This window comes from Anomaloglossus baeobatrachus, chromosome 1, assembly GCF_048569485.1.
Source record: "Anomaloglossus baeobatrachus isolate aAnoBae1 chromosome 1, aAnoBae1.hap1, whole genome shotgun sequence".
In the NCBI taxonomy this organism is placed as follows: Eukaryota; Metazoa; Chordata; class Amphibia; order Anura; family Aromobatidae; genus Anomaloglossus; species Anomaloglossus baeobatrachus.
The window spans coordinates 584,056,989-584,077,958 of NC_134353.1; the positions used below are offsets into that span (position 1 = coordinate 584,056,989).

General features: G+C 45.9%; 1 protein-coding gene across 2 annotated transcripts in view; it reads left to right on the forward strand.

Annotated features, from left to right (window-relative positions):
* Nucleotides 1-20,970, forward strand: part of TJP2 (tight junction protein 2) — a 300,601-nt gene that overhangs the window by 147,322 nt on the left and 132,309 nt on the right. For both annotated transcript variants that reach the window (XM_075317823.1, XM_075317815.1), the window contains 4 exons: nt 4,516-4,618; nt 6,545-7,145; nt 16,585-16,688; nt 20,019-20,172. In XM_075317823.1, coding sequence (XP_075173938.1) covers nt 4,516-4,618; nt 6,545-7,145; nt 16,585-16,688; nt 20,019-20,172 — 962 coding nt within the window. The remainder of the gene's footprint in view (nt 1-4,515; nt 4,619-6,544; nt 7,146-16,584; nt 16,689-20,018; nt 20,173-20,970) is intronic.

A 20,970-nucleotide genomic window follows, 5' to 3' on the forward strand; every position in this document is an offset into this window, starting at 1 on the left:
ATCAGCCTCTCTGTCCTCCCAGCATCAGCCTCTCTGTCCTCCCAGCATCAGCCTCTCTGTCCTCCCAGCATCAGCCTCTGTCCTCCCAGCATCAGCCTCTCTGTCCTCCCAGCATCAGCCTCTCTGTCCTCCCAGCATCAGCCTCTCTGTCCTCCCAGCATCAGCCTCTCTGTCCTCCCAGCATCAGCCTCTCTGTCCTCCCAGCATCAGCCTCTCTGTCCTCCCAGCATCAGCCTCTCTGTCCTCCCAGCATCAGCCTCTCTGTCCTCCCAGCATCAGCCTCTCTGTCCTCCCAGCATCAGCCTCTCTGTCCTCCCAGCATCAGCCTCTCTGTCCTCCCAGCATCAGCCTCTCTGTCCTCCCAGCATCAGCCTCCCCCAGCCTCAGCCTCCCCCTCCCAGCCTCCCCCAGCATCAGCCTCTCAGCCTCCCCCAGCATCAGCCTCTCTCCTCCCAGCCTCCCCCAGCATCAGCCTCTCTCCTCCCAGCCTCCCCCAGCATCAGCCTCTCTCCTCTTAGCCTCCCCCAGCATCAGCCTCTCTCCTCTTAGCCTCCCCCAGCATCAGCCTCTCTCCTCTCAGCCTCTCTCCTCCCAGCCTCCTCCAGCATCAGCCTCTCTCCTCCCAGCCTCCTCCAGCATCAGCCTCTCTCCTCCCAGCCTCCTCCAGCATCAGCCTCTCTCCTCCCAGCCTCCTCCAGCATCAGCCTCTCTCCTCCCAGCCTCCTCCAGCATCAGCCTCTCAGCCTCCCCCAGCATCAGCCTCTCAGCCTCCCCCAGCATCAGCCTCTCTCCTCCCAGCCTCCCCCAGCATCAGCCTCTCTCCTCCCAGCCTCCCCCAACATCAGCCTCTCTCCTCTTAGCCTCCCCCAGCATCAGCCTCTGTCCTCCCAGCATCAGCCTCTGTCCTCCCAGCATCAGCCTCTCTGTCCTCCCAGCATCAGCCTCTCTGTCCTCCCAGCATCAGCCTCTCTGTCCTCCCAGCATCAGCCTCTCTCCTCCCAGCCTCAGCCTCCCCCAGCATCAGCCTCCCCCTCCCAGCCTCCCCCAGCATCAGCCTCTCAGCCTCCCCCAGCATCAGCCTCTCTCCTCCCAGCCTCCCCCAGCATCAGCCTCTCTCCTCTTAGCCTCCCCCAGCATCAGCCTCTCTCCTCTTAGCCTCCCCCAGCATCAGCCTCTCTCCTCCCAGCCTCCTCCAGCATCAGCCTCTCTCCTCCCAGCCTCCTCCAGCATCAGCCTCTCTCCTCCCAGCCTCCTCCAGCATCAGCCTCTCTCCTCCCAGCCTCCTCCAGCATCAGCCTCTCTCCTCCCAGCCTCCTCCAGCATCAGCCTCTCTCCTCCCAGCCTCCTCCAGCATCAGCCTCTCTCCTCCCAGCCTCCTCCAGCATCAGCCTCTCTCCTCCCAGCCTCCTCCAGCATCAGCCTCTCTCCTCCCAGCCTCCCCCAGCATCAGCCTCTCAGCCTCCCCCAGCATCAGCCTCTCAGCCTCCCCCAGCATCAGCCTCTCTCCTCCCAGCCTCCCCCAGCATCAGCCTCTCTCCTCCCAGCCTCCCCCAACATCAGCCTCTCTCCTCTTAGCCTCCCCCAGCATCAGCCTCTCTCCTCCCAGCCTCCTCCAGCATCAGCCTCTCTCCTCCCAGCCTCCTCCAGCATCAGCCTTTCTCCTCCCAGCCTCCCCAGAATCAGCCTCTCTCCTCCCAGCCTCCCCCAGCATCAGCCTCTCTCCTCTCAGCCTCCCCCAGCATCAGCCTACACCCTCCCAGCCTACCCCAGCATCAGCCTATTCCAGCATCAGCCTACACCCTCCCAGCCTCCCCCAGCATCAGCCTCCCCCTCCCAGCCTTCCCCAGGATCAGCCTCTCTCCTCCCAGCCTCCCCCAGCACGCCGTGCTCCTTTGCCGACACTCACAGATCCGATCGCATACACTCACACACACACACACACATCTGAACACACTCACACACATCCGATCGCATACACTCACACACACTCACACATCTGAACACACTCACACACATCCGATCGCATACACTCACACACACACTGAAGATATCGCACATACGCTATCACACTCACAACATCCGGAGATACCACATGCTTCTGGCCATGTGATCCTCCGGCAGGTCCTTGAAGGTCACTCCACAGTATCGCCGCCGAGAAGCAAGCGATATCCCAGGATGTTGTGAGTGTGTGGATGCGATGTGATGTGTGTGTGAGTGAGTGTGATCTGATGTGTGTGTGTGCGTGTGTATGTTCCGCCGCTGCAGGACCTTGATGCGCTGGTAACTATGGTACCATGGTTACCAGCGTATCCCGTTCCCTGCTCGCACGGGAGCTCACACCAGCATACGGCGGCAACCCCAGCAATGGGAGGGTATGTGTCGGCTGGGTTGGCGGCGTACGCTGATGTGGGCTCCCGGGGGTACAGTACTCACCTGGGAGTCGTGGCTCCGTGTCAGTTCGGGGAATGCGTGCGGGTGCCGGGGCAAGAGGCCAATCCGTGGGGGGGGGGGGCGGTGCCTGGACGAGCGACCGGCCAATCCGTGTGCGGGCGGAGCCTAGGCGAGCGTCCAATCCGTGCGGGGGGGCGGGGCCATGGCGAGCCCAGCGGCCAATCAGCTTTGTGTCACCGTAAGGACACAATTTTGGAGCAAGACAGACAGACAGACAGAATAAGGCAATTATATATATAGATATATACACTGTACTGTATATATAATTCAAAAAAGCAAGGAAGAGGAAGAAAGTAGTAGACCATCCTTCGATGTCCAGAGAAATAAAACGAATACATGGCAAGGTACAAATTGAAGGCCTGATGCTGACTTTTTTTTTCTTTTTGTTCAGCATACCGCCAAAAACTGGCCTACACTGTTAGCATTGTGTGGATCCTTCTTTTTTTTTTTTTTTTTTTTTCTTCAGGGTAGAAAAGAAGAATGAAGTATTCAAATGTACCCTTTTTTTCACTATATCACTTTTAATTTTTTCTTTGACCCATGAAAATATAATGCTATACTGCTAAACAATCATTGAATGAGGTATAGCATAGATATCAATGTATTGTGTGTAAAAGATAATGTTCTGCCAACAGCTTTTCCCCAGACTCCACCATAAGGCTATCTGCGCACAGTGCGTTTTTCGTGGCGTTTTTTGGGTGTGTTTTTGGCCCAAAACTGCATGACTTTGCTTCCCCAGCAAAGTCTGAGTTTTCATTTTTGCTGTTCGCACACAATTTCTTTTTTAAGCTGCGTTTTTTAGCTTAAAAAAATGAACATGTCAATTCTTTCCTACGTTTTTCTGCATTTCCCCCCATGCAATGTATTGGAAAAACGCAGAGATCAAAAACGTGGGTTTTTTTCCGCGTTTTTAGTGGCCAAAAATGCAGTGTCAAAAAAACGCTGTGCGCACATAGCCTTAAGATACACATTCAGCTGTTTCTTTCTTTCAATGGGGAGAGGGCGGACTGGTAGAAGCTTATCTTCTGCTGGAACAGCTTATTAGGTATGCTGAACGTATGGGGCCAACACGCCCAATATGGCTTTTCCCAACATTAAGACCACGTGCACATGATGAGTATTTGAGTTTTTTATCTCGGTATTTGTAAGCCAAAACCAGGAGTAGAGCAATCAGAGGAAATGTGTAATTGAAACCCTGGCACCACTTCCCCTCATTATATGGGCCTACAATCAGGGTTTACAGCGGTTTTCCTGCAGCATAAACTGACATGTGGTGCGGCTTCTCGCTGCATGTCAATTTATAGCTGCGGAGCCATTTGTGCTCTCCACAGAGAGAATAGAGCAAAAGTCCACAGTGGCCCAAACCCTGATCGTGAACAAACACTGAAACCTCAATCTATGCCCTCAATCAACAAACACAATTTGCCCAAAGGGCAACTAGAGGTACCCTAACTAGAGATTGCTGAAATGTAACTTTTATTCCTATATACTCATAACAGATCGAGGCTACTAGCTTTTTATAGGCAGAGTAGGGCAACAACAATCTGTTGACATTGTAGGACAGTAGTCCACTAACTTGTGTTGTCTTGTCCGTGGCCAGACACACATAATCGATTATATGTATTAGACTGCTCTACTCACCATTACTTTTAAATCTATCTGTTATGAGTATATAGGAATAAAAATTTAAGTTTTAGCAATCTTTAGTTGGGGTACCTCTAGTTGCCCTTTGGGCAAATCCTGATTGTGGGCACGGGCAGCTACAGTCCCATAGGAGATGACATGCTGCGTTCAGGACGCACCATGTCCGGATCGTGGACACATACCCTTACTGTTAGGGGAACTTTAGACAAGATTGTAAGTCAGCCATGTTATGGCACGCCTATACAGTTTTGTTAAAGCGGAACAATATGGTACAATTTGATCTGCTAAAAAAAAATTCTCCTGTGCACATAATTTATTGTATAATATATACAATTACCTTATATACACAATATACCTTATGATATATCTATAAGTAATGATCTATCTATAAGTAATGATCTTTCTGCTTTTGCTTTGCAGAGAAAATGATCGGGTGGTCATGGTTAATGGAACATCTATGGATAACGTCTTGCATTCATTTGCAGTTCAACAGTTACGGAAGTGTGGCAAAACTGCTGTGATTGTAAGATTACCAAGTTAATTTAATTTATATTTCACCATTTTCCACACCTTGATATAATAGTACGTAAAAGTGCTTATGTCATTTGCCCACCTTGACTTATTATGTAACTATGATCGCACTGGCTCAGAAGCTGTGTCCAAGTGATCACCTACAGGAGCCCGGTGATTGACAGCCTGGCTTTTTCCAGAGGTCTTAGATAACTCTGATACATGGCATTTAAATCCCTAGATGCAATGGTTAACATAAACTCTAGGAGACAGGGGTTGGTGCTGTAACCGCATTGGCTCCCTGATACATGCCGATGGCTTGCCATGCCTACTCAGAAAAATAAGTGCGCATACTTTTAAAAGTAAAAATACTTTAACTCCTGCCACTTTTTGCTAAGTGTAAGTAATAAACTTAACTGTTACTCAACTATTCAAGCGGCATCTCTTTAACAGGCTCAAATAGTGACATCAAAACTGCAGAGTATACGAACGCTGCAGGCAATCACTGGGCTCAGAGGCTTTTGCCATTTACATCAGCATTGTCGTTGAGCACTGTGATTGGCTAGAAAAGCTATGTTCTCATAGACATATGTCAACTGAAAAATAGTTAGATCACTTTAAAAAAATTAGTGTTTTTCCAGAAATTGTAATAATGATGATGTTTCCTTATGATCTGGTGCAGGATATTGCAGTATTTTCCTTTTTGAAGTGAATGGGACAATGCTGCAATACTCTACATGGCTCCTACGAAGTAGATTAGTGATGTAGATGGAGCAATGTAAATGCTCGCCCAGCACCTCGGGCTCTTCAAGCACCCTATTAGTGTGGGTGCCAAGACTCTGCTTTCTACTAATCTGATATTGAGGTCCTATCCCTGATGAGCAATCATTCTAGGGTTACTGGGAAAACCCTTTAAAATTCAGAACAGATTGGCCCTGGTTCAGCTTTTTCATTTTCCTAAAAGAAAGACCATGGATTTCAGAAATCTCTCCTCTGCTTTTAAAGACATTCATTTTTTTATTTTTTTTAATCAAAGAGGTGTTTTGTCAGCTCTAGAGTTTGCTTATGGTAAAGTCCTGCTCTAGACTTTAAAATTAAACTTTTAAATAATTTAGAAAATCAAATCCTGTCTTTGAGACTTTTTTTCTCAGGAATAACAAAGGGTCCTCTCTTTTGTAGGTTGTTAAAGATCACTTTGAAAGGCCTTAGATTATTAGGCAGTGTTTGTTCTTCATAGTCCTCTGTAAAGCGTTTGCAGTGGATAACTAGACTAGCACTTGGATAAAAATTGGGTTTTTGTTTATGCAGCTGAGGAACTCCATTAGTTACCTTTTAACAAATTAAAAATCAAAGAACCCCTGTTATGTAATTTAGCAGTGTTTTTTGTTTTTTTTTTAATTTATTTTTTTTAAAGTGCTTTTCTCAGCATTGAACGATAATCTCCTATTCTAAGGATCCTGGATTACTTGCTGATCTCTGAAAGTTTAGTTTCTATACATGCTCAACTGTGCCTCATTCTCTGGCTCGATGGGGTCCCACTGGATAGGCTTTCATTGATCCAGAAGTTATTTCCACTCATGGGTAGGGGATAAATTTAAATTCTGGGGATTCCCCTTTATTGTCTTTTTGGTTCTTTTTATATAGCACCAATACATTCGACAGTCAAGCACATGAGTCCCTGTCTCCAGTGGTGCTCACACTGTAATGTTCCCATGTCAGAGAGCATCACTTACATAAGCTGAAGGGGAACATAGGAGGATATACTAACCTCATGGACAGTCCCTTTTGCCTGATCTGCTGTCTAAAATAAGAGAGCTCTTTCTATAAAACTGTTTTGTTGTTTAAGCCATTTTTGTGAGCCGTGTTAAATTTAATTTTTCCACACTTTTTTTTTTCTTTCTTTTTTTTCTTCTTCTTTTTTTTTTTTAAATGGCAATAGGTGGTGAAAAGACCTCGTAAAGTGCAAGTAACAGCACTAAGGCAAACTCCGTCTCCTGAACCTGATTCAAGGGTGTTTGATATAATTGATGATGATGGACATCTTGATAATAGAAGCGCATACAGCGGTTACAGTGAAAGCTTACAGAGTGGCAATGGTCGACGTAGTAGAGATTCTAGCCCAGACAGGGGCTATAGTAAGGAGCAAGATAGGGGTCGCTCATATGATCGAGACCCAGGTTATGTTCGTGGAAGGAGTAGAGAACGAAACTTAGATGATGACCGAGAATACAAGAGCGAGAGTAGCCAAGGCAGAGGCATTGACCGAGATGTGGGTGAAGAATGGAAATATAGGAGGGATCGAGGAAGGAGTGTGGACAGGGAAGAGTCCTTTGAACGGAGCTATAGTGGAGACCACAGTCCGGATCGAAGTGGTAACCGAAGAACTCAACTCGATTACAGGAGTGAAAAAGAAGTGCTTCATCGCAGCCGAGATAGACTTCAGTCCCACAGCCCATCTCCTGAACCACCACGACATTCTGCCCGAAAAGGCCAAGAGAAGCCCATTAGCGTTTTACTTTCTAAGAAGAAGCAAAATGAAGGTATGACTATGCTGTATATGAGTGCATTGAGCCTGCATATTTTAGTTCATAGATTTATTTCTTTGATTTTGGTACTGCAATTTTTTTGTAGAATAACACTTCCACAATTAGTGGTGATAAATTATACTTGTTCTAGAATAAATGGCATGTAAATGATTTTAAATGGGAGATGGCTGGACTTCTTTGCATTTAAAGGGATACTGCGGGGAAATAAAAATTATCCTAATGGCCATACCCTCATAAACTATAAAGATGAGATCCATATTATTAATTTCCATCCTCACAGTACCTGTAATTAAGTGTGACTCTGTAGGTGCTCCTTGGTGCTCCCTATCCCTTTTGGGACGTTACTTCACAGGTCAGGGGGTATGGGCTGCTCCAGGCATCTATTAACAGCCAGCCCCCTGATAATAAATATTTCACTGCAGTCCAACAACAGGAGGCGTGATGGGGTGTGACTACAGGCATACAGATCTTATCAGGGGGCTGGCTGTTAATAGACTCGAGGAGCAGTCCATGACCCCTGATCTAAGACAAAGCACACAGAAGGGAGAGGGAGCACCAAGGAGCAGCTACAACATCACACTGAATTACAGGTACTGTGAGGATGGGAAATATCACTATGGAACTCCTCTTTATAAGGGCATGCTAATTAGAATATTTTTTTAACTCCCCGGAGTACCTCTTTGACAAGAGCAGATCAATTTATTGTATCCATATGACATACATTTACCGTGTTTTCTGGCATATAAGACGACCCCCAACTTTTCCAGGTAAAATATAGAGTTTGGAATATACCGTATATTCTCAAGTATAAGCCGAGGCCTCTATTTTACCACAAACAACTGGGAAACCTTATTGACTAAAGTATAAACCTAGGGTGGGAAATGCAGCAGCTACTGGAAAATTTCCAACATTAAAATAGATTCCAATAAAATGTAATGAGCCCATCCTTGTGCCCCTTCCTTGGGCTCTCTAGTAATGTGCCCATTGTTTAGTAATTTACCCATTGTTTAGTCATGTCCTCCTACTGGTCCCCTTCATGTCTCCTATTATGCTGTTGTTTACACACAATAAAAAATATTCTCACCTGTCCTCCGTTCCTGCGGTATCCTCAGCTTCTTCTTGCAGACCGCAGGCACTTAGACCTCTCTGTGATCTTGTCCGGTGCACGGAGCCACCGCTGCAGGCTGCCATCATGGCTTTACTGCAATTGAACGCTTTACGGCAGCAGGGGTGCTTCTTGTGGACCACACATAGACCTCTCCATGATCGTGTCCAATACACAGGGACACCGCTGCTATCAGCGCTTACTGCAGTTGAATGCATTGAACTGCAGTAAAGCCATGATGGCAGCCTGCAATATAACATACCGTATATACTGGCGTATAAGACGACTTTTTACCCCCTTAAAATAATGGCTACAGTGGGGGGTCGTCTTATACGCCGGATATAGGGGGGGGGGGGGTGTATGTACACTGCAGCGTCCAGGGGAGTTGGTGGAAGCAGCTCTGGAGCACAGGGGAACGCTGCGGCCTGCATCCTTTGATCTCCTGCACCCGCTCATATAATATGCACAGCCGCTGTCCATCTCCAATGGTGCTGAAATCGCACGCAGTGAGGGGCTGGAGCAGCGGTGCATATTATATGAGCCTGCGTCCCAGTGTGATCGCACATGTCCCCCATGTGTTAGATTTGGCCCCCAGGCTGCTGCTCATTCTAAAATAAAAAAGCTTTACTTACCCCTGCAGCGTTTCTCCCTGTGTCCCTGCTTCCACTGTGATCAGGCAGAGAGCTCAGCCTGCTGTGCCGATCACATGACCGCACTGACAACCAGGAAGTGGAAGAACAGAAGCACGGAGCAGACAGGAGATAAGGAAAGAGGGTTTTATTTTACTTTGGGCAGCAGCCTAGGGGCCATATCTGACACAGGGGGACTTGTGCGATCTATAGGGGCCATGGGCAGCACTATGGGGGAGATATCTAACACAGGGGGACTTGTGCCCATTATGGGCCCCAGTGAGCTGCTTCTAACCCCCCAGATGTATGCCCTGCCAATCCCCCCCCCCCCCCCCGCCGATGCCGCGGGTGCTGTACCCGCCGAGCCGCGGGTGCAGGCCCCACAGAGCAGCAGAGTTGTGTGTATTTGTCTGTATGTAGCAGAGTTGTATGTGTTTGTCTGTATGTAGCAGAGTTGTACGTGTTTGTCTGTATGTAGCAGAGTTGTATGGGTTTGTCTGTATGTAGCAGAGTTGTATGTGTTTGTCTGTATGTAGCAGAGTTGTATGTGTTTGTCTGTTTGTAGCAGAGTTGTGTGTGTTTGTCTGTTTGTAGCAGAGTTGTGTGTGTCTGTAGCAGAGTGTAGTACCATTGTTTCAGTCCAGTTGTGGCTTTATACAGCAGGGAGGAGCATTCCTTGCTGTACTAAGTGAACATTGGAGCGATTGATCTGTCAATGGCCCTTTAAAAACATATTGTACGGCTCTCGCGGAATTAAAATTAACATGTTGCAATCAAAGCAGACTTTTTTTCATTTGGGAGCGGGGTAGTCTTATACAGTGAGTATATCCCAAATTCTATATTTTTAGGGCAGAAGTTGGGGGTCGTCTTATACGCCCAGTCGTCTTATACGCCGGCATATACGGTATATGTATACACCGTATTTTTCGCTTTATAAGACGCACCCCCAAATTTGGTGAAGGAAAAGAGATTTTTTTTTCATGTTAAATGGGGTCCATCTTATAATGCCAGTGTCCGTCTAACCAATCATATAGGGTATATGTCCCTCATAGCCCCCTATCCTAAAATTAGTCCACCTTAATCTGGATATGGCCCCCTTATATTGAATATTGCCCCCTTGTGCTGGGACACATCCCCCTGTGCTGCCCATGGCCCCTATAGATGGCACACCTCCCCTGTGTTTGATATGGCCCCCATGTGAGCTGCCCAGGGCCCCTATAGATGGCACACCTCCCCCATGCTGCTGCCCATAATAAAATAAAACACTTTCCTTACCTTCTCAGCGCTGTAATCCCTGTGTCTCCCTCCTCGCAGTTGAGCTCCGAGTCCTCCCTCCTCCACTTCCTGGTTCTTGCTGCCGGTCATGTTATCGGCACGGCAGAGTGCTTTCATCTCTGCGTGCCTTATCACAGACAGCAGCAGCAGGAGACACCTGGAGATCAGCGCTGGAGGTAAGTAAAGCTTTTTTTATTTTACTATGGGCAGCAGCACGGGGGCCATATCTAACACAGGGGGGATCATGTGCGATCAAAGGGAGCACGGGCATATATAATATGCCCCGCTGCCCCAGCCCCTCAGCGTGATGCGGTTTCAGCACCACACTGCTGATGGACAGCGGCTGTGCATATTATATGAGCGGGAGCAGGAGATCTAACGCTGCTATATAAATAATATATTAGCAGGTGGCCCGATTCTAATGCATCGGGTATTCTAGAATTTACGTATTGCGTAGGTAATGTATGATTTTTCTTATATATATACATATATATATATATATATATATATATATATATATATATATGTATATGTAATATATATTTAATAGATGTTATTGTGTGTAGTTACCAAGTGTTTGTGTAGGGCGCTGTAAATGTTCTGGGTGGGGGGGTGTGAGAGCGGTGTTGTATGTGTGTTGCGTTGTGTGTGTGTTGCGTTGTTTGTGGAGCGCTGTGTGTCTGCAGCATTCTGTGTGTGTTGCGCGGTTTGTGTGGGTGTGTAGTGCGTGTGTGTTTTGGGGGGAGGTATGTGTTGCGCGGTATGTGCGTATATTTATGTATGCCGCGGTGTTTGTGTGTTGGATGTTGTGTGTGTGTGTGTGCGGCGTTGTGAGTGTCTGTGTAGGGCGGTGTTTGTGGTTCCCAGTGTGTGTGTGGTGTGTTGTGCGGTGCGCGTGTGGCGGTGTGTGTGTTTTGGGGGGAGGTGTGCATCCCCATCGTGCTCCATCCCCCATGCTGCGCACCCCCCATCGTGCTCCTTCCCCCATGCTGCGCATCCTCATCGTGCGCCATCCCCCATTCTGCGCACCCCCCATCGTGCTCCATCCCCCATGCTACACACCCCCTATTGTACTCCATCCCCCATGCTGCGCACCCCCCATCGTGCTCCATCCCCCATGCTGCGCACCCCCCATCGTGCTCCATCCCCCATGCTGCGCACCCCTCATCGTGCTCCATCCCCCATGCTGCGCACCCCCCATCGTGCTAAATCTCGCATGCTGCGCACCCCCCATCGTGCTCCATCCTTCATGCTGCGCACCCCCCATCGTGCTCCATGCTGCACACCCCCCATCGTGCTCCATCCCCCATGCTGGGGCCGCCGGGGGGCGGGTCAGAGCGTGGCAACGTGTGCCGGGGGCGGGGCTGAGTGGGCGAGGCGTCAGCGTATGCCGGCTCCCTGCACATGTGTACCAGGAGCCAGTGTACGCTAGTAACCATGATACACATCGGGTAACTAAGGGAAGCGCTTCCTATAGTTACGCGATGTGTATCATGGTTACCAGCGTACACCGGCTCCGTCACGATCCCAGCATCGCAAGGTTATGTCCGCCGGGGGCGAAGCCGAGTGTGCCAACGTGTGGCGGGGGCGAGCGGGCGAGGCGTCAGCATATGCCGGCTCCCTGCACATGTGTACCGGGAGCCGGTGTACGCTGGAGCGGGCGATGCGTGCGGAGGGCCGGGGCGAGCGGCTAATCCATGCGGGGCGGGGACAGCCCGAGGCGAGCGGCCAATCCGTGGGGGGGCGGGGCCAGCCCGAGCCCAGCGGCCAATCCGACAGTTGTCACTGTAACGACACTGTCACGGTGACACAATTTTGGAGCAAGACAGACAGACAGACAGACAAAATAAGGCAATTTTTATAATATATATATTATGGTGTGGAAAGAACACACACATATAATCAGTAAGTCTAAACTTGGTTGTGTCCTTGGTTTGTTGCTTTGTTGCCTTCGTCAAGGAGGACATGCTCTGTATTCGAAACAAGCGGGTTGGATGCTAGGATGGGAGAGACTCGTGTAATGAGTATAATAGAAGTGTAAAGTAAACGTTTTTCCGCAAGATCTGCTTGTTTCGAGTACCGGGCATGGTAATGCTCACTCATCACTATTGAGTAGTGATCCAATCCTGGTCAGCCGGTAGCAATTACCTGATTCCAAAAGCATTGGAGACAGAGCTTTTCTGTGACGTCAATTGGTAATACTGAAGTCGAAATAAATCAAACCTCCATTTAATACGGACCACATTGCAAGTATATACACAATCAAAATCTTGGTGAGGTGTGGATGGACGTTGATTTCATTGTGTTACTTGTAATTAGTAAGATTTATTTGTAAAGCAATGGTATTAAAATATAACTTTTAATATTAATGTTTAAAAGGACAAAATTGTCATGAAAAAACTAAATCACTTAGTGAGATACCAATACCACAAGGTTCTTCTAGGGCTGCTAGCCATTAATGTGCATGAAGCACTTATATGAGTGGTCCAATCTGAGTAAACTTTGACACAACAGATACACTTACGATATTAGCCCAGATGTTAGGATATGTGCAATAGTACTAATCATAATAGGTCAGTAGGTGACATTCAATTAATCTCCTTTGCAAAAAACTACAAATCGCTGTAAGGCATAACAATAGTTTGCGACATACAAGATATAATACAAAAATCTGTGACATATTAGCGGTATGTTTAACAGTTGGGCTAATATCGTAAGTGTATCCGTTTTGTCAGAGTTTAACCCCTTCACGACCGCGGGCAGTAAAATTACGTCCTATTTTAACATGACTTAACGACGAGGCCATAGCAACGGCTTTCAAATGATGTCCCCTGCTGTTTCTTACGGCAGGAGACCTTTGCTTGACCCCAGGGGGGGTGGCGACGCCACCCCCCATCGACGATCGATGTGATTGGCTGTTCAAATCTGAACCGCCAACCACATCGTTCGCACCGATTTCGGCAAAAATAATGCCTGAATTAGTGCGATACTGTGAGATCCTGTTATGAGATGCCGCAGCAGCTGCAGCAGATCATAGGTGGACCTCAAACATGCCGCCCCAACCCCTGCAGCACTGATTGGAGCGATCATGCTATGATGCGCAATCGCTCCAATCAGTGTGCAGTGGGGCGGTCTGATCTTCAGGTGGCCGCTTTCCCCAGGCCTGTGCTGGTCTGGGAAGCCCTCCCCCCCCCAACATGTCTGCAGCGTGGACTGGCTGGTACTTGTGGTACCACGCCACTGCTGCTGCTGCCGCCGCCGCTGATGTCACTGCTCCTGCTCCACGTGAGTACTGTGCTCACCTTGTAGCCCGTGCGCACTCCCGTGACGCCCCCTGCGCACTCCCGTGATGGCTCCTGCGATCTGCGCCCCCCCACGCCCCGATCTGCCCTCCGACATCCCGATCTGCTTCCCCCGCGATCTGCCTTCCTCCCCCATGATTTCTATTCTGCTTCTGCAGCTCCTTCTCCGGTATCCCCCTCTGCTCTCCCCCTACCCCTCTGCTCTCCCCCGACGTCCTCTTGCCTGCCTTCACCGGCCCGATCACATCTGCCTCCATCGCTGGGTCCTTCCTGGGTATTCTGCAGAGCTGTCCAACGTCCTGCCTACTGCTCCTGTAAAGCTGTCCATCTTGCTTGCCTTCTGTTCCTCCTGCAGTTCTTCTGGTCAGTGATCCTCCTACTAATCCTCTGGGTACTGTGAGTATAACTTTTTTTTTTTTCTTTCTTTCTGTATCCCCTGTCCATTTTTACACCTCATCCGTCCGTGCGTCCTGCCGAGCGCTGATCAGGGATGCAGATAACGTATCTGCATCCGTGGTCCGTTTTCGGCGGGACTTTTTTTTTCTCGTATTATCGACGCTTTTTGTATCGCATCCGTCCGTGCGTCCTGCCAAGCGCTGATCAGGAATGCACATAACGAATCAGCATCCCTGCTCAATTTTTGGCGTGACTTTTTTTTTTTTTCCGTATCCCCAACGCTTTTTGTATCTCATCCGACCATGCGTCCTGCAGCTGCCGATCAGTGCACCGCGTCTGTGCGTTTAAAAAGTCAAATGGCGTTCCTTCTCTTCTGAGCCCCGCCATGCGCCCAAACAATTGATTTCCACCACATATGAGGTATCTGTGTACTCAGGAAAAATTGCACAATACGTTTTATGGTGCATTTTTTCCTGATACCGTTGTAAAAAAAAAAGCTACCTGATTGATGCAAAAATTTTGTGGTAAAAAAAAAAAAATAATAATTTTCATGGTTCAATATTATCAACTTCTGTGGAGCCCCTGGGGGTACAAGGGGCTCACCAAACATCTAGATAAATTCCTTGAGGGGTCTAGTTCCAAAATGGGGTTATTTGTGGGGGATCTCCACTGTTTAGGCACCATAGGGGGTCTCCAAACGTGACATGGCGTCCGCTAATGATTCCAACCAATTTTGCTGTCAAATGGTGCTCCTCTTCTGAGTCCCGCCATGCGCCCAAACAATTACTTTCTACCACATATGAGGTATCGTCGTACTCAGGAAAAAATGCACTATAAATTTCATGGTGCATTTTTTCCTGATACCCTTGTGAAAAAAAAAGCTACCCAGTTGAAGCAAGTTTTGTGGTAAAAATTTTTTTTTTCTTTTTCCGGCTTAACATTATAAACTTCTGTGAAGCCCCCAAGTGTTCAAAGTGCTCACCAAACATCTAGAAAAATTATTTGAGGGCTCTAGTTTCCAAAATGGGGTCACTTGTGGGGGAGCTCCATTGTTTAGGCACCTTAGGGGGTCTTCAAACCCGACATGGCGTCCGCTAATGAGTCCAGCTAATTTTGCGTTCAAAAATTCAAATGGCGCTCCTTTCCTTCTGAGCACTGCCAGGCGCCCAAACAATTGATTTTTACCACATATGGGGTATCAGCGTACTCAGGAGAAAATGCACAATAAATTGTAGGGTGCACTTTCTCTTTTCTCCCTTGTGAAAATGAAAATTTTATGGCTAAAGTAACATTTTTGTGTTAAAAAGTAAACATTTCATTTTTTCCTTCCACATTGCTTTGGTTCCTGTGAAGCACCGAAAGGGTTAATAAACTTCTCGGATGTGGTTTTGAGCAGTGTGAGGGGTGCAGTTTTTAGAATGGGGGTCACTTTTGGGTATTTTCTGTCACCTCGGCCTCTCAAAGTCACTTCAAATGTGATGTGGTCCCTAAAAAAATTATTTTGTAATTTTTGTTGGAAAAATGAGAAATTGCTGATGAACTTTGACCCCTTCTAACTTCCTAACGAAAACAAATTTGTTTCAAAAATTGCGCTGATGTAAAGTAGACATGTGGGAAATTGTATTTAGTAACTATTTTGTGTGACCTATCTCTCGGATTTATGGGCATACATTTTCAAAGTTTGAAAATTGAAAATTTTCGCAAAATTTCCTAAATTTTCACAAACACAAAAATATCGGCCTAAATTTACCACTGACATGAAGTACAATATGTCATGAAAAAACAGTCTCAGAATCGCCAGGATCCGTTAAAGTGTTCCAGAGTTATAACCTGCCAAAGTGACACTGGTCAGAATTGCAAAAAATGGCCCGGTCATTAGGGTGTTTTAGTGGCCGGGGGTGAAGGGGTTAATCAGATTGGATCACTCATATTAGTGCTGCATGCACATAAATAGCTGCCCAGCAAGCAGCCCTAGAAAAACCTTGTGGTATTGGTATCTCACTAAGGGTGATTTAGTTTTTCCATGACAATTTTGTCCGTTTAAACATTAATATTAAAAGTTATATTTTAATACCATTGCTTTACAAATCTACTTAATTGGTATACCATTCAATTAACTAATAAGACATTTATACAGCAAGTATATACTTTCATACCCAACCCCACCCTTTCCGTTTTTATCGTACTTGCGGTTTATGCAGACACACGTCACCCTGCTGCAGTGTCACTACGTGGTACTAATGCGGGTGTTTAGATAAATATTTATATACAGGGTGTTATTATTGATAGTAAAGGGAGATCATTACTTTATCATTTCATTTTACACTAGTTAAAACTATAACACTACAAACACTGTCTCATATTTTCCCCGCAGCATCATAAGCTTACGCATTCTGCCGGAGCTGCCTTATTTCATTTGAGTTGCAGACTGTGTGTGTGTGTGTGTGTATTTATCTATATACATACACACACACACACACACACACACACACACACACACACACACACACACACACACACACACACACACACACAGACAGACACACACACTGTAATAAAAGGGCACACAAGAGTTAATCAGGATTCCTGATTCACCCTTGTGTGTCCATTATTATGAGGCCTACACATGACTGCAGGGCTAGATAGATAGATAGATATATAGATAGATATGTCTTTGATGAATATCTTTAATAAAATAATCCTGTTTTGTTTCTCCTTTATCACAGAGTATGGTTTGCGACTGGGAAGCCAAATATTTATTAAAGAAATGACAGATATTGGATTGGCAATGAGAGACGGCAATCTACATGAAGGAGACATTGTTCTCAAGGTGAATCGTTTTGTCTTTTTAGCTATATTGATAGTGCTCGTATATAATATCCTCCATGACTGTCGAGGCCTGCTCCACTAGATTTGCTAGTTCTGCCCACGTTCTTGTTAATTTAATCTAAAATGTATACGTGTCTAATATGTGGGGAGCTGATTAAGCCAGGGGGAAGAAGAATCAGAAATACTGAAATTCAGTATGCCTAATCATTTGTCCGAATGGAAGATAAGCCGCTAGCAGAGGAATCTGGTTTACTTTTTCTACTATCCCCAATTAGGACACTATGAGCTATGCATGAGTATAAATGGGGTTTTGAGGAATAACTGAAGCTAAAAGATGGTTATCTAAGCTGAAAAAACACCTATAGCTAGTAAGTACACATTATTCTAGTATGGAAGAAGATGAACGTAATGGAAGATAGTACTATATTTGTGTGTTTTGTTTAAAGCGAAGCTTTCTTTAAGAGAATATTGTGAGCTGTGTGGTGCAGGAGTGGCTGAGCACATTAGCATATAATATTTTTATGGAAAGGATTCCCTGTAACAATAGTGCGTAGTCTGACTTGATGGGGTTTCCATCCCTGGGAAAACTTTAAGCAAGCCGTGCAGATTGCCGAATAATAAGTGATTGCAGATTGCCAAATTCTAAAGGCCCTATTAGACAGGAACATTTTTTAACAATAGCAATTGACAAGCGAATATTTATCGTGTTATCATGCGTGCAACCTCATTATTACACAAGCAAATGTTCACTAGAAAGATCGCTGTTGCGGTCGGTAGAAAGTCTCCAGCCGTTTGTAAAAGCATGTATTACAGCTTGTAGCGACTTATAGCACTGTGAAATTTTATACAGACAAGCAATCATTTTCAAGCAAGTTGAAAGATCTGGTTTTGTGGTAATGGAATATTATGATTGATAGCAGCTATTATACACACTGTGATTATCGCTAATAACAATATTGTGATTTTCTGTGCAATTTTTGTCTTGTCCAATAAGGGCTTAAGTTTATAATGTACAGTCGTGCTGATATGGTGGTGTCACACACAGTGACAACGACATCGCTGCTAAGTCTCCATTTTCTGTGACGTAGCAACGACCTCAACAGCGACGTCGCTGTGTGTGACACATAACAACGATCAGACCCCTGCTGCGAGATCACTGCTCGCTCTTGAATATTCCAGGTCATTTTTTGATCGCTGCTATCCCGCTGCGCCATAGGCATCCTTGTGTTTGACACCGCAGCAGTGACGATCGCGACGACTTTGAAGGCAGTGACATAGGACTGAAGGCAGGACAAGGGCGTGTATTTGCGGTGTATTTTACAACGCCCCCACGACTCCGATTGGTGGTAATAACCGCGTACCGATTGGGTACCTTGCCGTAGGCGTTACAGTGATTTCATTCTTTAAGTTCCATTCTTTGTTCCACGTAGTAGAGTCTCTGTCTGGTGCCGCTAGTGTGTCGTTCTTTTTTGTGTCTTCCTTTGGCTGACCATGCCAAAAAATCAGGCGCCGCTGTAGTGATCACCAATCGGAACAGATGGGCGTGAAAAAGGCAACGCAAAGGCGCTGTAGCGATCACCAATCGGAACAGAGGGGCGTGAAAAGAGGAAACGCAAAACATGTCTAGGGGTAAACACCACGCCTCTATCAAGGTCTGAGTCATCGCACAGCGACGCGTGTGACACGTCCCAACGACCGTCGAGGTCGCTATGATTGCTGCTCCATCGCTGCTTAAAATTACATGTTTGACAGCTAACTAGCGATCATGTAAGGTCGCTGTTACGTCACAGGAAATGGTGACGTAACAGCGACGTCGTTGTCGCTGTGTGTGAACCCAGCTTTAGCCTTTGGCTCTGTTAGTTCTTTTGAGAGGACATCACCAGACCAAAGTATGAATGTTTTATTGAGATTGTAACGTTCTGTTGAGAGAAGTGAATGAGACGTGGTATGTCTCCTACCTGCCGTTACTGATGACGTCTTCATCTGGTTTGTATAAACCAGTGTGTGTGTGTGTGTGTGTGTGTGTGTGTGTGTGTGTGTGTGTGTGTGTGTTGGACACCGTTAGTACTCGGTAACTTACAGTGCTTGAATAAAATATGCCCCTGAAAATATGTAGCATTACCTATTGAGTCTGGTAATGTGATGTTTGTGACTTTAGTATACGATAAGCTACTCCTGCTCAAAATCCCACAGTTTAAAGCTTTGAGATCAGCACAAATAACTATGAAGGATTTGGTTACCTTTGTGGGGTCATTCTTTTAAATTAAATGTTCATATTTCTATCTAAATTGTGTTCTTGCAGGAGTTTTATAAAAAATAAATTAAAATTGGGCCTAAGAGGCTAGAGGTTCTTTGTATTACAAAACAACTGAGCATGACGAAAGGTAAACATGTGCAGTAGTAAAACCGGGCACATTTACCTGTTGTCGGCCTAGTGGTCTCTCCAGTGGTCTGGACCAGGACTGGATATGATGTCCTGTTTTTTTTTAGTTATTTGACATCTGAGAAGGGTGATTGGCTGGAGAAGTCAAGTGACTGAAAAAGCGTGTCATCAGAGGCACATTCTAATGCAGAATAACAGACTGATAAGGCTAAACAATATGTTTACTGTAACCTTAGGGGATTAGTGAAGTTGTCCTTTATTAGAAATCTTTCATCATTCGCTGAAATACTGTAGTCATAAAAAATAGATTGCGTATTACTCGCCCTTCCCAAATCTAATGCTCATTCTTCCTTGTTTTTCATTGTTTAACTGCAGTGGTGACTTCATATTAACAGCGCTGCAGCCAATCATTTAGCTCAGCTGTTTGGGCTGTCTATTGCTGCAACCAGAGAGCAGCAGGGCAGTGGTGGAGAGCGGGTGAGTGAAATAGTTATAAAAATCAAACTGAGTATTACTCCTCCTCCAGGTACAATTCTGACTGTGTGTCACTGCCCTGGTCTCTGTTTGGCTGCAACAATAGACGGAACGAGCAGCTGAGCTCCGCGATTGGCTGCAGCACTCTCAATGTGACATCACCACTGCAGCCAAACAATAAAAATAAGAGCAATGGCGGAAAATCAGCATTGGACTTTTGAAGGGTAATACTCAGTTGTTGTTTTTTGTAACTATTTCAGAGCATGGCAGGAAGTTTTCTAACAGAGAAAAACTTTTTTAAAGTAGCAAATGGAATTTCTAATGCTTTGGTTTTTTTATGGTAATTAGTTTCATAGTAAATTAAATTATGGTACATGATTAGTATTCCATCTTAATTAAAAACCTATGGGTATTAATGGAATATAGTTTTTTAATAGTGTTGTTCTTTAACCCCTTTCTCCCTGTCTGCCACAGATAAATGGTACAGTGACTGAAAATATGTCTTTGGGTGATGCCCGGAAACTAATTGAGAGGTCTCGAGGGAAACTGCAGTTGGTTGTACAGAGAGATGCCAGACAGACCCTTATTAATGTTCCATCTTTGCATGACAGTGACTCCGATATTGGAGGTGAGTTTATGTACCTTATTATCTGTTGTTTTGTTATTCTTCAAGGAAACCTGTTTGATTCCTAACACTTAAATTGCAACAATTTTGTCCTTTTTATTCAGCTGTTGCTTTGATGGTTGTTGTTCTTTTATACAACTATATATTTCAGTAAAATGACCTTATATACAGCACTTTACTGAATTCTAATAAACAACGACTAATCCGGTGAGAGGTTTATTTCCAGGGACTAGTCCAGATTCAGTTATGTTCCCCAATGGTGATTAACAGTCCCTGCACTGCCAGCCTCTTCGCAGTTTTCATTCCTACCGCCATTCCCCTGTCACAGCTTTCCTAATGGACCATTGCACAGCAGAACTATTACCAGGGAACCAAGATGCCAGGTGGAGCACAATCTGTGAAAGCACTGACTGCAAAAGGATTATCTACTCTAACCAAACTTGTCTCTGTGAGCAAATGCCTTTCTGACTATTCCTGGTTCACCAGCATAAAGAAAGCTGATGTATACAAGTTAATTATACTGATATATGCAGTGGTATAAAACAGTGAAACATTACTGAAATACAGTACATCACAAAAGTGAGCATACTCCTCACATTTTTGTAAATGTTTTATTATATCTTTTCATGGGACATTGCTGACAATATAACACTTTCATACAATGTAAAGTAGTCCGTGTACAGCTTGTATAAGGTGTAAATTTGTTGTGCCCTCTAAATAACACACAGCCATTAACCCCTTCACGACCTTGGACGGATCTATCCGTCATGGATCGTGTCCCGTTAAGCCCCGCCCCCTGCC